The 15,613-nt window shown below is 42.5% G+C and overlaps 1 protein-coding gene across 3 annotated transcripts in view; it reads left to right on the forward strand.

The window, feature by feature from the left end:
• Window positions 1-15,613, forward strand: part of Atg17 (autophagy-related 17) — an 89,591-nt gene that overhangs the window by 69,192 nt on the left and 4,786 nt on the right. For 2 of the 3 annotated variants that reach the window (XM_037415203.2, XM_075873814.1), the window contains 8 exons: window positions 1,845-1,941; window positions 2,400-2,500; window positions 4,047-4,104; window positions 4,334-4,381; window positions 4,799-4,866; window positions 5,335-5,462; window positions 7,653-7,723; window positions 8,372-8,924. In XM_037415203.2, the coding sequence (XP_037271100.2) occupies window positions 1,845-1,941; window positions 2,400-2,500; window positions 4,047-4,104; window positions 4,334-4,381; window positions 4,799-4,866; window positions 5,335-5,462; window positions 7,653-7,723; window positions 8,372-8,623 (823 nt within the window). In that variant the 3' untranslated portion in view covers window positions 8,624-8,924. Of the gene's footprint in view, window positions 1-1,844; window positions 1,942-2,399; window positions 2,501-4,046; window positions 4,105-4,333; window positions 4,382-4,798; window positions 4,867-5,334; window positions 5,463-7,652; window positions 7,724-8,371; window positions 8,925-15,613 lie in introns of those variants that run through there. The other variant, XM_075873813.1, reaches the window with a different exon arrangement.

Here is a 15,613-nt window from a genome sequence, read left to right on the forward strand (position 1 = left end):
GTGAGGTGAATCAGCCGAAAACAGTACAATGAAACCTAGTCCCCTTTTGTGTGTATGTGTGTGCAGTACGATTGTGAGGTGAATCAGCAAAATGGATGTTGAAATCAGCAGAAAACAGTGCAATGAAACCAGCATATATGGAAATTGGGCTTGCATTTTCTTTCTTACAGTAAAATATCTGCTTCCATGCTGTAAAAAATTGTTGTTTTTCTACGGTCTTAGAAAAATGTTATTTCTCAAGTCCTTGAAAATCCTTAGTTGGGGCCTTGGAAGTCCTTAAAAACCCTTGAATTTTTTCTTCGTGGTCGCTATGCACCCTGCTTTCTTATTTGTCTAGACGTGGAGGCATATCTGCTTACATGGAGTCTCCTATAGGCTGCTGGGAGCTGTTGCTCTTGAACAGCCTCCACGGCTCGCTGTACTGTACAAAGTTGGTCTGACAGTTCTGAACTGAGCAGCGCCAAGGCCCCTCTCACATTAATAATTTTACAGTGAAACTTGCCTGCTTTGAGCACCATAACGTTTTACTCTCAAAACTTGGGTCACGATGCCTAACGTTAATGCAACGAGTGACGAAAGTCTAACTGAAAACACCAACAGAAACTTCTTATTTACTCTTAGCTCAAAAAAAAAAAAAAAAAAAATTTGTGATAAGAGATTGGCAAGCACCCTTGAGCGATGATGCAATCACTTTAGGCTGCATTTGAGTCAGCTGCAACACACTAACCATTGGCATGGCCAACGTGCTCTTATACTGGCTAGGCTGGAGGCTTGGCTTAGCCAGAAGCCGCTGGTGTTGCCAGCCGCATTTTAAACTTACCGTGGCTTTAGCTCACAGAGATTGGTGTGGTCAAAGCGGTTGTCAGCATGTGTTAATACGGCAAAAGTATGCTTTAAGCGCCCGGTTTTGAAAAATAAATTGTGGTGTATTAAAAGCAAACTTCACTCCATTAATTTAATACAAAGACCAAACTTGGGCTGAATAATAGTCTGTTTTATCCGGAAGTTTGTTGTATGTGGGTCTATTACTATGAGTGTTGACTGCATCTTTATGTGGGAAGTATCTTTGTGTGGGAAAGCTACAAGTGTTCAATGAATTGATCCTATCGTACATTTCTTCAAATGAATGCCTTTGAGCATAAGCCATCGAGTTAAGTTTTATCATTACCACTGAATAATTCACAAAACACAATACAGTAAAAGCTCGTTAATTCAGATTTTATGGCACTGGAAAAATGTCAGAATTAATCAAATTTGGTATCATCAAAAGTATCAGGAAAACAATAAATAGATGTCTCTGATGTCAATGCACTCTTATCTTTTTGCAGGGTACGTAAATTCTGTACTTAGTTTGCATAATAACAGTGTAAACGCCGCAATTTTCACCACTCGTGGTTTTGTTCACAATGTTATTGCAGCTCAAAACCTCTTCTCCCAGCTAACCTTAAACGAGCTAACCCCAAATTGACCCAAATGTGTTACTGACGTGTGTTACGGCACAGCTCGCTCCAATGATGACGATGATGTAGAATACGGGGCCTTGTTATGGTCTTCCGCGCTCCTTCACGTTACCCAATCACGATGGTTTCCACTCGGTGTGCTTTAAGAATTGTTCCTATTAACCAGGTTGTGTTCATATATGATTGAATTAACAAAAGTTTGACGCTATTAAACAATACATAAGCTTGCCAGTACCAGAGGGCATGTCTTAATAACCTTATTTTGGGAATTGTATAATTAGCGAGGTTTCATTGTATATGCCTTGGTTAATGGGCAGAGCAGGCATTCACTTCTCAACGAGAGCATTCGTAGGAGAGAGGTGTTCAACAATACACCGCCTGCAGGATTCAACACTGCCACGAAGAAGCGATCCAAAAGGCCAAAGAACAGACGAGGCTAGAGCTTCAGCAGGAGTGGGAAAGCAGGATGCCAGGCTTCAAGGTGAGCCTCCCGAGAGCATGGCAACAAACAGTCTTGTGCAACCCTCCCACTCCAGTTGCAGGCCCGGATCGTTTTAGTGTTTGCAGCAGTTATCTTTACTTACTCAGAGTAAATGGGGTGAAAAAGAATGCATAATTTGTGAAAATGTAAAACTGTGGTGTACGAAATTGAAAGAAAAACGACAACACTGCAGGTATATTCATTTTCTTGAAAGTGCAATACTTGCATGTGGTGGCTTGCCGAGGAATTTTTAGCATGCGTGTTCTATACATTTTCACACTCTTATTGTCGACTGTGCAGGCAACTAATGTCTCTTTAATGTGCTAATTAAAATAATTGCCCACAATTTTTTTAGAACACTATCTGAGAGGCCCAAACGTAATGTCTGGGACGTTTGGCGGGAAATGAGCCCTCCAAATAAAGATCACTTGCATGTGCGTGATGTTGTTACCCTGCAGCTCCTGCAGATGAGGGAGTCCATGAAAGACTTGGACACAGCTGCGGGTGACTCCTGCTCACTTGAGGAGGCGAAACTCGACCCATCTGGGGACAGCATGATGTGAGTGCAGCTGGAAAATGAACTAGTAATTTGCCTATTGTACGTCAACTGTAGGATAGGAGCACCTTTTAAGGAGGTGGTGTTTGCACACTGTGTTGCCAGTTGGCTTTGTAATATGCTTGCGAATTCTGAAATATTTTTCACACAACCTACTATGCATCGGCCATCTTATTCGGTGTTCACGTTGTAACCTACATATTCAGTGCGTGATGTGGTTTTCCCTGTGCCCATTTTTTTTTTTAATTTTGACTGGAACATCGGCTACCCTCTTTATAATCCATCAGCACTGCTATCCTGCTGCTTCTAACGAAGTCTGTAATTTTTTGTAAACTCTGCATAAGATGCAAATTTTTAATCCGGTCTGTTGGCATGTAAAATTTTTGGAGACCGAGTAAACAGTTATCTGAAATCTTTGCTAGTGCTTGTTTTGAAAATTGTTTTGAAATTTGTTGGCTTGTGCAAATAGTGAATTTTAGGTTTGAAACGAATACTGATTTTGGTCAAATAATTTCATATCGAATTCGAATAGCATATATGTTGCATATTAAGAAAAATGGGCATATTTGTCATGACCTACACAACATTAAAAAAATTATGAGATGGCCTGTGCAAATGCCTTCTTTTTTTCTGCTTTAAAGAAAGCAGCAACACCTTTGAACAGTAGCAGAATTTGACTTCTGGTAAAAATGCAAGCGATAGCCTGTAAAATATATTACGTTTTAAAATTTGCTCTACTTGGAGCATGTAAGTCGGCATAACAAGCTTTCAAACTTTAAAAATGAATCGATGTGAGGGTAATACCTTCATTCAACCTTAAAGCGGGGCTTTGCGGCAGTGCGGATTTCCCCTGGATACGCCCTTCCGTGGCGGTCTAGTGGCTAAGGTACTCGGCTGCTGAGCCACAGGTCGCTGGATTGAATCCCGGCTGCATTTCTGATGGAGGCGGAAATGTAGGCCCGTGTGCTCAGATTTGGGTGCACGTTAAAAAACTCCAGGTGGCCGAAATTTCCGGATCTCTCCACTACGGTGTCTCTCATAATCATATGGCGGTTCAGGGACGTTAAACCCCACATATCAATCAATCAATCAATTCCCTTGGATACGGGCTTCACTGCACTGAAACCATCTTTACAGGGTGTAACATATGGACTAATATGCACCTATTCGTTTGTTCAGAATAATACGAAATTTTCAATAGTTTGAATACAATCGAAGTGAATTTTAATAAGGCATTATTCGTTTGAATATATGAAGCATTCGACTATTCGCACAGGCCTAGAAATTTGAGTGATAATAATGAAACATCAAGAAATGCTATTCCTCTTATTGCCCTGTCGGAAGTAAAAGGCAAATGCCGTAAGTCTAACTGCACAACTTTGAGTTTGTGGTTGGGGAGTGTTATTTTAGGCGAGCCAGTTTCGTGGTTTGGGTTTGCCTCAAGAAAGGTTGGTGCTGCTCGGAAAGTGGTTTATCCTGCAACTCTCTGCCATTAAAATGCAGAAATGATCTTAAAATTGCTTTCTTTCATTTCCTTGCTTCACTTTAGGGAGTCCACTGTGAAGCTTCCCCACTCGGCTGACCCCATGCTGCTGGAGTTAAGGAGTGTAAGTGCTGTCCTTCTTCACCTGAATATAAGGGACACTAAAGAGAAACGATGACCTGGTTTAAATTGACAAACTGCATTCCGAGAACTTTACGTTTCCATTTTATAATATAAAAACAATGTGCTTTTACATGCTTTGGCAAGTCTGGCAAAGTTTCTTTTGATAAAGCTGTCTCTACAATTATGGCAAGCATACTGCATATTAATCACTTGTTTTCATCTCCTTACAGCAATTGCTTGAGAAGCAAAATGAAGTCAATAGACTGCAGCAACAAGTTGTAAGTTGATATTTTTAAATTGTTGATATTTTTAAATTGTTGATATTTTTAAATTGTTGATATTTTTGTAAGTTGTAAGTTGATATTTTTAACTCCATTTTGCTGAACACTTGAGCGAGTTGGAACCACCAAGCCTACAACACGGCCGGCAAAAGAAAGTGGACTTATTCTACAGCAAACAGTTGCGTGGTTGTAAGTGCCGCCTAGGATTGCCACTTACATATGCAATGTGTATGATTGAAATGATGGGATTGTTGCAAACAGCAAGTGATTGAACGTAATTGAAAAACATGTGACGAGAGATGCCATTTTGTTGTTTATGCACTGCCCGAAGCAAATTCCACTGGAACGAATACTAGCAAGGTTAGAATCTGCTTGTCTTGTTCTCATTGCTGGCTTCTGCTGTGCGAATTACAGATGGCCATGTCCGACAACTTTGGCACTCAGCTTCAACCATCCCCCATCGACAAGGTCTCCATCCTCTCGTACGTCATATTGAGCTTCTACATCAACAGTAGACGTTGCCAGGGGACTCTGAATGCATAGCTGCCAGTATTCAGGCTTCTGTCGTAAAATTTCTAGGGCTTGTTGGAAAATGTCGAACAGATGGCAGGGATTCTAGTATTTTTCATTTGTGCACTGTTTGGGACTGTTACCAAATCGATACCAGCTGATATCTGGAGTCACGTTTTTCAGCCCTGCTCAAGTATTAGTGCATATACCGACAGCACTACGATTTGCTCCTGGGAAGCATTGTGTAATGGCCCCCAGAATTTGAAATATGGAACAGGTTTGTTTACAAGAACCAAAACAGATGACGAAACTCTGCTTTCAACTGTAACTGCCATTCAGGTATCATTGGTGCCAGTAGGGATATTGTCTGAAATACGGTGAGAGACTGGATAGTTGCCATTAATTCATATTTTCGTCGGTGTCCTTTCTCTAATTGATAGTTGCCAGCCAGGTGACGTCGTGCTACTCTGCTACGACGAAGGTCACCAAAACTACGTCCTCTTCGTGCTAGGACCGAACTTGCACTTCCTGCACACTGACTGCCTCGACACGCTCGGCCTTAAGACAGGTGAGTAGAGGTGACTTGTATGTTCCTTTGTTTGCATGGTTGTTTGCTGTTTCACTATTGTAAGCTCCAATGCAAGAAGTCTTCCTGGAATCGCTGACATGTAAATCCACCTTGTCATGTTTGCTGGGGAGTGCGTAATTTGGAAAAATACAGCTGATAATTGCCTAAACAAGGTTGGAACGGTACTTATGTTTCAGAGCCTAAGGGCTGTAAAAATGTGAACGAGCACAGCAATGTGTTGTTGACGATTTACAGCATAATGCACATAATGCAGAAGCGCCTCGCCTCACTGTGGGGCGTTCACTACATGTGGCAAGGAGTTCCCACTTTTGAGGGCTGAGGGGTTCATGTAGGCATAGCTGGGGAAAGGGAGACTTTTTTTGTGGTGCCACGACAAATCATCCTCTTCTAGCAGGATAGACATCGGAGACCTTGCTAAGTAATGTTGAATCCCATTGCACAGTGTAATTAAAAACCGTAGAATTTCAGTGGTACGAATCTACCAAAATATTCATATCATGTAAAACTTTTTATTATGAAAAAATTGGCAAAATGTATCTTAAAACCACAATATACTAGCAAAACAGTTTTTTCCATTTAAGAATTGCGTTGAAAGGGCCCTACAACTGTTTTTCAGCATGGTTGGGAGACGCTACCAAAGTTGAGGCTCTCGAAAACACGCGTGCCAAACATTAAACTGCTTTAAAGTGCACAATTAGTCTTCAAATTCTGCTAAAAAACGCTTGCTCCTCTCTTTACAAATCATGCCGTGTACAGAAAATTACCACGTTATAATTGCAAAGTTTGCAGCCATTGGTGTACTTTAAACATAGCTGCATAGTTACAGTGGTTACCTCAGGACGCCACTGCGTGCTCGTGCTAGCACTTGTGATCCCGTCGTGAGTAAGCCCCACGTTCAAAGAAAACAAAGCTATGTGCTCAAGGTCATGATGCACACTGATGTAGTGGCGCATCTTCTTTGTCATCCCTGTGTGGAAGGAAAGGGAGAGTGCTCGAAGCGCTCGTACTTGATGGATTACGAACATTTTCGCTGCATCAATTTGTGAGGCAGTAAGCTCTTTTGATGACGCCTTATGACGATCTCTTTGAAGAGTATTGCAGGGCGTTAAATAGGGGCGGTTGGATAATGCGGCAAACTAGGCACGAGGCCGTATTCGCAATAAACTTTTATTGCCGTCGCAAAACCAAAAACTTGGCGACCAGAACTGAAAAAACATTAGCCTATACACTTAAACCTTGATATAATGAACCTGGATATAGTGAAATATTGCTTATAACAAGAGTAGTCTTGCAATATAGGGTCTGGATTCTCTATATACCTTTATAACGAACAGACCTAGTACATTTATGTCTCCAGAGTAGTACTATGTCTGTTTGACCTTATTTCACGCGCACAAATGCTTTCCGGCACTCCTTTTTTTTTGCATAATACACTAAACCTCGATACGACAAACTCGGATATAATGAAATATTGGTTATAATGAAGTAAACAAAGAATAGTCTTGCAACAGATACAATGTTTGGAACATACCTTTGTAAGAAATTTTTGGATAAAAAGAACCTATTTTCGCAGAAGATTTAAGTTTGTTGTAATGAGGTTTGACTGTAGAAGTGTGGAATAGCTTACCAAGTGTTGTTGTACAACGTGCAACATCAGCCGATTTCGAAGATGCATTGGACCATTTCTCTGTTGTGATGCAAGCTAATTCCCAGCACGAGCATTTATTTTGTGATCTTTGCCTGCATAATGACTGTAGTTTGTTTCTTGTTTTCTGATGATGGTTATTCATGTTATTCCCGTGTGCTATTGAATGTTTTTTTTCTCTTCTTTATTGTGCAAATAGTATGTATCATGTGACACCCTCTCTGTAGTGACGCAAAGCACGGGGTCGACAGTAAATAAATGAATATATAAATGAATAAAGCACTTATTTTGCGGTAAAATGAAACTTTGTTGTAATGTAGTTTGTGTGTGTGTACACCCGTCAAATGGCACTCTTCAATATCGGGGTTGATTTACCAGGCTACGTAATGCGTCAACTTAGGAGCGAGCGTCAGTATACAACAAGAGCTCTCTCTTTCTTTGGGGCTGCTGCCTGAATTGTCATTAACCTGCTAGTGTCCACAATAGCCGTTTGTGATGTCTTTTTTTTTTTTTCTTGTCACCAGCACCTGGCACAGTTCGCAAAGGTTGGGTCCTGGCTGAGGTGGTCGAGAAAGAATTCTGCCAAGCTCGCAAGGTGAGAATATCCTTCGCTGCTCACTTGTGAGGACAGCTGTGAGCTGTGCAAGAGAGTACTGACAAGGTTTCGAAGCTGACTTCAGTTTGCCGTACAAATCTCCTGAATACACAGACGACTCTAAGCAAGTGTGAAGCTCTGTGGATGCTGATATTTTACTTTGACATTCAAATCACTTCTGATGTGGCACACCTCCTCACAACGATACTAGCATGATGTCTGGCTACGGTATTAATTCGGGTGACTTCACATGCCAGTGTGGCTAGTTGTGATGACAGCAGACACCAAAATGTGCAAAATGGCCACTTGTGTATCAACAGTCGACACAGAGCGGAGGGGCCATGAAAACGTTGCAATATCTTGCCCGAGCGTGTGACGACAAGCTCATGCCGTGTCGTGATGTCGGGCTATTCTCCTAGGAAACGAAACTAGCTTTCAAAAGCTTTTAATTTCTTGGGGCACACTCACGGTTACCGCTACATTTCCAAATCTCCAGAATTAGGCCTTTCATTTGGCACAAAAGGAAAGAAAATTTTCATGTCAGCACCAGCTTAAATAAATAGTGTTGCTGGATAAAGAAGTGAGGCTGGTCTGCAAGATTAAAGTGCCCGCCATGTACCTCACTTTTCAAATCTCTTTGACATGCAGCCGCAGAACCGATACCATGTGCCCGCCGGTACCCGCTTTTACCGGGTCAAGGCGAAGCCGTGGGACAAAGAGGCTGCCGTGCGACGTGAACAGCAGCGGCGGTCGTCGCTGCGCAGTCTCACTCAGTCGTCACTCATCACTGCCACCTCCACCGCCGCCGCCATTGAGGAGGGGCCCCTGCCTCCGCCACCCGGACTGCCAGAGGGCTCCTCCGCCGGAGGAGAGCCCTATGTCCAGCCCCTCGATTCCTAAGTTGTCCGAACTCTTAAAAAGGTGCACTTCCCGGACTTCCGTTGCTGTTTTTGCACTGTGCCTACTGCGGTACTTGTTTTTGTTGTTTTTCAGTTGACTGCGGTCCTGCGATTAGTTTACGGCTGGCCACCACGTCTTCGCCGCGAAATTCTTCTGTCCCGCGATTGTACATTCGCCTGGCTGTTTATCACCCGTAACCCTGACCTGTAAAACGGCGCTGGCTTCTCAGTTTTTAACGACGCTCAACGAGAGACAACTTTGGCAGGGCTTCTTGCTTTTGGCACCCCTTGCACTATCTGGCCAGCTTCGTAATAGCCAAATAATCTTGGACTGGTCTTATCAATGCATAAGTTTTGTAATGGGATGGCATTTAGAGCAATTGGTGCAATTCGAGCATTCATGATCCCCCCCCCATGAAAAGTGTTCATCGCACTCTCTATTTTCGTCCCGTTACCTCTTTTCTATTTGTGCCCCATAGTCACGCTATTTAGAAAGCCTTATTGTTATTGTTGTTTGTCTAGAGCACGAAGTGGATGCGCGACAGATGCTGCTGGCATGTCTGCACCGCCGTCCCCTTTCCTTTAACGATGATGGCTTGCTTACGTGGGTCTTCTCTCTCTCGCTTCCTCAATCTTCTGAGTTCATAGCATTCTGTGCTGTCCTGCTAATCTATAGATAGCCTGCGCCAGCTGGAAAACCCATTTGCACGAGAAATCGGAACATCTCATAGACGCAAGAAAGGTCTAGAAGTTGATGCCTAGACAACTTTTAGATAAAGCATTCTGCTCGTCTTGCACTGCACACCTCATTCAGCCTAGTGGAATGAGTGCGAGCAAATCTTTTAGATATTAAATATTGATTGTAATATTGTGCTACAAAAACTCGCACACAAATATTTTAATGGGGCTCAGAAGTGTCGCGAGGCATCAATATAAATAAGAGCCCTGTTCGAAATGGGAATGCTATAGCATGCTGAATTTCGCTTGTGTTGCAGCGATTATAATTTATGTACATCTCTAAGGGTACGAAATAACGTATAAAACGTTTCTGTAATTTCTAATATATGCGTAGATATTTTTAGTTTGCCGGAACTCTGTCTGTCTAGCACACTTTTATAAAAAGCTCTGCTGGCAGTGGTTGTGAGCGTTGATATAAAGATTGAATGCGCATGAGTGCGTGGATTCTAAGTGTGACCCGATTCAGTACTCCGTTACGCAATGCTTAGAAAATTGAATTTTCAGAAGTGTTGCTCTGCAAATGTGGTAAACGCAACCGATCCAACGCGATTTTCTCTAGCCCTCGGGTTTCATGCAAGACAATACTTGGTGTTGAAAAATGCAATGACTACTTGATAGTGTACGTTGCCGTCAATAGTATTCATGTAATGCAGAAAAATTTATTTTCTTTTGCGCTTGTGAAACTTGTGATGGAGCTTCGTTTGCACTATACATACGCTCCAACATGTTGCTTCAGACTCTGGTGTGTGAATGGTTTTTTTCTCCCTTTTGCATGCAACAAAGGCTCCCTCTAGGAAATCGTACAAAGCCCGAAGCACGCACAACGATACGTGGGTGGCCAAGTTTCATTACTCGTGCAGAAAGAACTTCCCCACTTAAAGCTGCATGCATTTTCCACACTCGACGAACTTCTCGTTCGACGAACTTCTCGTTCTCTGTTGTACGAGACCGTACTACCACGTCTTAATAGAAGTTTGAAAAGAAGTAATCTCAACACATGTACTACTATTGATAATGATGCCCAACATCTGGATATCTATCTGGAGTTCTACGGATATGTTTTTTCCTGGAAAACGTTAGAAAAAAAAAAAAAAAAACCTGCTGTACAAAGGTAGACTAGCTTCAAGAGAAGGGTGGATTCTGAGTTTGTCTTCAATATGCCCATGTATTCTGTAAAGCGTAAACTGCGACAAACACGCTCCCGACCTATTTTTGGCATTTTATTGCACGGCTTTGTACTTCAGATGACCTAGGCTGTCAGATGACGTAGCTCTATTGTCTGCCAAAATGTCTTGCATGATTATTAACTTGAAACAAAGCCCCACTGTATAAATGCCTAGTTCACTTTTACGCTGTACGTTGTCACACTGAAAGATTGTAGGAAATATCTTCTCTCCGATGTAGTTCTTCGTGGCTGGCTAGCTTAGGCAAGTGCGTTCAGCACTGTTGCACACCTTTTTAACATTTCTCTTCTTCTAAGGTGAAAGGGGGTAGTTGTAGCGAGCTCTCATTGAACTGGCTACAGTTCGGCACCTTAGTCTAGCCTTTACATGCCTACAATCTAAAGTGTTGGCTGAATGTGCACGGTATGGTTTCCACGAGTCTGTTCTTTTTTGTGCCCAGAACACAATTTTTCAGGTTCATTGTAGGATGGGTGCATCGTTTAGGCACTAGCTGTTCTTCCCTGTCTGCAAAAGTCCTCTTATCGTCACTCTATCATAGTTTTGGAATGTGACTCAGCAGTTCTGGCAAAAGGCTCTAGCTTTCACGCAGTCAGACAAAAGTGTTGTACACAGCAGTACTTAGATATATACAATGAATGTTTTATTTTAACGTTAACCGAATGTCTCATGCATGCGTGGTTGTTGTTCAAGGAGCTGCAATAACACTGCGGTACAAGTCGTTGCTTCGCTGAGAAATGCAAGTATGGAAGCTTAAGAAACTTGAGTGCAGTTGCGAGAACCCACGTATGTTCCAAAAATTCTGTCAACGTTAAAATAAAATGCCCCATATATAAATAGTTTCTCTTACGGTTACCTGAGAATACACACACAGATGATGCATGTTAAGTGCTACCGCCTTTTGAAAGCAGCACGCAAATTGTCCATAACAGTGTGTGAATTTTAAGCTCCTAGCTTTCAGAGATGTGCTTTTTGCGTGGTACTATTTATTAATGGGCCAATACGTGTGGTTTCACTGTGTGATGTTTCACGACTGGTCGCTGTGCGTGGGCTTTGCTTGAGGAACTCCATAAACACGTACTCTTGCATTTGGGTTCGGTGGACCTTGAAATGCATGTTCTTGTGCGTAAGGTATTTATCTGCTTGTGTAAATGGTATAGGCGACATTGGGCGCAGAGGGCACCCCATGTGTTTCACGTAGATTGGTGTGTTGAAATCAACTTGTAGACCAGCGTCTCAAATTTTTTTTACTGTTTACAAGTGTGCTGCGCGTGCGGTGTATAAGCATAGCTGGCTTGTCCTCTAATGTTGGGTCGATCAATATTGTGATTCGTGCTGTCTTTTTTATCTTGCGAAGCACTGTTCAATGACCACAGAAAAACGTTTTCACCAAGTGTCAGCTGAATGCAGACTTGTCTGCGGCTTTTGCTGGATTGTCACTAGAATTTACATTGGCGTTGTTTAAAAATGTTTCTTTTAACAATTTTTATTCACATTCAAAAGCAAATCGAATCTTTTTTATGCTCTGCCAAGAGAGTATGCATTGTCGCAGTTTTACATCTTTTGCGTACGTATAACGTGCAAAATGTGCACAACTGCGGCTGTGCATGTACGTCTTTTATAAGGAATGTGCAGCTACCTTTTGCTGCACGGAACTATTGCTGTATGGTGTGCTCCAATAGAACAAAAAGTACGAAGGCATAGAGGTGCATATGTGCCAGGAGGTTATAATGAAAATGGTCTTGAATAGTGTCTCAAGTTGAGAATCTTAAGGGCACTGTGTAGAAGCGAGTTTTTACAAAATGTAAGCAGGTTAGGGGAGGGCCCACTTTTTTTCTGTACATACGCGAGACAAGGTGAGAAGTGCTAGTCTCGCCATTTTTTTAATCGATTGCTTTGTATAGGTAAGGTACTGAGAGGTATTTGTACAGCAAATGTAAACAAATAAATGTATTTGATAATTATTGTGCCTACGTTCTGACTCTCTCAATGTGCATCTCTGCAGATGTGCTTGAGACAGAAGTTGGGCTGGATTACGGGTGAAAATAAACTGTTTTCTGCTAGTCGAAGCAGTGAGTGCATTGGCCTGTTATACATAAGTAACTTCGTTAGGATCTGATCTGGCGTAACTCTATGAAATGCTGGCGTAAGAGAGCGCTGCCACCTCCAATCATCGAAGTATGTCGCCTCAACGCAAAGTAAGCTGTGAGAGCGCAGCATGTAAAATGCTGAGCGGTCCTCGATCTTTATCAAAGTAGCAAGCGGCTCACAGCAAGCGGTAGCGCCATTTTATTCATACTGTCAGCCCAAGGGCCCAGACGGATATAAGAAACATGTTCGAATACATCTCGTACACGTCACCAAAAAGAGAAAAAAAGATTTGAAGTGATATAGTACATATTGAACATATTGATATAGTACATTGAACACATTCAACCAACAAGGAACAAGCAATTTGGTTACAAATATTCAGACAAAGCCTTTTCGAACCTTTGTAAATCGCAATGTTCATTTACATTTTCTGGCCAAAAGACGCAGCTCTCCACCCCCTCCCCCCCATTTAGCTCTCACGCATTCATGCTCCTTTGCGTTACGTAGTCGGCCGGCGCATTTCATCTCTGCTGAATTCGCGCTCATGGGCAGCCTTCGCTCGCTTTCACTCGCACAAAAGATATACGGTGCTTGAGGCAATGCTATGGAAGCACTTTATACAGAACATGACGACATCGAAAATGGGCCTTAAGCGCCCACATAATTGCTTCATTGCTAGTATAGAAAAAATGGTGCAAGAGAACAAGGGCAAGCCCACTGTTCTCGTTCTTTTTTTTTTTTTTTCTCTCTTTTGCCTTTACCAGCTACGAATCGTTGGCAAATTGTCAATCCATATAGCTGCAATCGCAATAGAGAGCAAACATGGGAAAGTTAGTTAATGTTAGAGTATGCCAACAAAACTTTCTATTGTGACACTGTTTCAGGAGTCACGTGTACATTTAGCATTTTTAGGTGCTACGCCTACAATTCTCCGCATTCAGTTTTATCACATTCTGGCACGCATTCGTCTGCTTGGCGCTGTGCCGTAGACCAAGTGTCTGATGAAACGAAAGATGGTTTGTTTAGAAGTATGTCATTATACAATAAATATTAGTATTAACACACACTGGAAATAATTCACTTTTCGATGCTTCTTCATGGGCATCTCGCTTAAACGTAACTTGCGGTGTTGGTGCATCGGACCCGGTTGCTGCTTCGGTTTCTTACGCTCGGCTCTGCAGCCGAGGTTAAGAACTTCGCTTCGGCCATCGCACCGCCTACCGAGTGCGCAGGATTCGCACGCCGTTTTTCGTAAGCATTGCAAACTGTGAGTATACTGCTCTCCTGTCATACTTGATGCGGAGTGCTTTAGCGCAGCTCATTTTGAGCCTGAAGGAAAGAGGCAAAGGCATGTAAGAAAGTGACAGGCAGTAGAACGATTGCTTTATACGGAACATGACGGCGACGCCATCATGTACCGGAGAGTCTTCCAAGCTGCATTGTGCCCCGACATAGGGACGAAACTGCTGAAGACCGTCCAAATTTTATGCGGCACGATTTTCCGATGGACACAGAAGCCCAATGAATGAGCTTTGCAAACTAAAGTGGTGATGAGCAATCGACAGCATAAGGGCCCTGTCGAGAAGTAGGGAAAGGGACTGTTGAGCTTGAAATTATGGCATAATGGTCCTGTTGAGTAGAGGAACCGTTGAACTGCAGATCGGGAAAGTTGATGCGTTGTAATCTCGTTTTGCTATAGCGCAGCCGAGTTTGATTAGGCTCGACGAAAAAGACAAATGCATTTGTATTTCCTGTCATTTGCTTCCTTACTTTTGTCTCTGTTATAGCAAAACAAAATTGTAATGCAACAATTTGCCTGATTTGCAGTTAATTTGGACGCTGGTAAATATTTAAAAGGTTGTTGCCGCTTTTCGAGTAGCGAGCTAAAATAGTGGCCTTATATTGCAGACTCTATACAGAAAGGGGTGTGTGAAATGATGGAGTAAAGGCATGAAAGAAGGGTAGAGTTAAGGGCGCGTTTACTTTGTTAGAAAAAAATTGGAAGCAATAATAATCGGAACTGGCAGACAACTATGCCAAGGAAAGTATAGGAGATATTAATTGAAGTAATTGGAATATAAATGTGAAAAAAGAAAAGTGAAAAGATAACTTGCCGTGGGCAAGTTATCTGGGACTTCAGTCAGTGCCACCTGTTGCCATGGCGGCGAGTGTGTAGCTCAAACCGAAAGCAAGAAAATATATAGCTCAAACCGAAAGCTGCACTTTTGACGGCCGAGCTATTTTGTCTTAGATTCAATTCACATAGCATACGCAAGAACTGCAGAGAGTATATGCGCCACAGCCCATGGGAATTGGGCAAGCCCCACTACAGCAGGCGCGAGGGAAAGCGAAGATATGAGAAGGACGTTTGAAAATGTTCAACCATGATTTTCTTCGCCAATAAGAAACTTGCGGTATAGAGTATTGACGTGTTGTTGTGGTGCCTAAGATATGCGCAATAGTTGCTTTTGAGCAATATTGGTGGGCGCTGTGGATGGGGTCGGCTATTTGGGGTATCGTTTAGGGTGACAAACAGACAAATGTACCGACATAGACAAAATTTTTACGTCGAAGGTTCCCAAGAAAGACTATCACCTTAAAAAAAAAAGGGGGGGGGGGGGGGGCTAGTGAAGCGGTCCGAAAGACCCTTGGCCTTGTACCCTTGTCCTAACCCATGCGAAACGCCACTTAAGCCACCCCCGCCGCAGTACACCGGTGACCTACGGAAAAGCGTTGTAAGATTTAGAAGGGGCTATTAGCACTAGTCACGGGACACAGCACAGTTTGTTCAGTTAGTTGTGAGTACTAATATGATCGCTGACGTCTAAAAACGTTACTGTCAATCATTTGGAGCACTGTATGATGTTGCTGCAGCTCGAAAAAATCAAACAAGACTGTGCACCATTTTTTTTTCGCCGCCTTTACTTGTCATTGTTATGAATCTCCCAAATCTCAAGGTCGTCTGCCTGGCAGATCTCCTT

Source organism: Rhipicephalus microplus, chromosome 9, assembly GCF_043290135.1.
Source record: "Rhipicephalus microplus isolate Deutch F79 chromosome 9, USDA_Rmic, whole genome shotgun sequence".
Classification (NCBI taxonomy): Eukaryota; Metazoa; Arthropoda; class Arachnida; order Ixodida; family Ixodidae; genus Rhipicephalus; species Rhipicephalus microplus.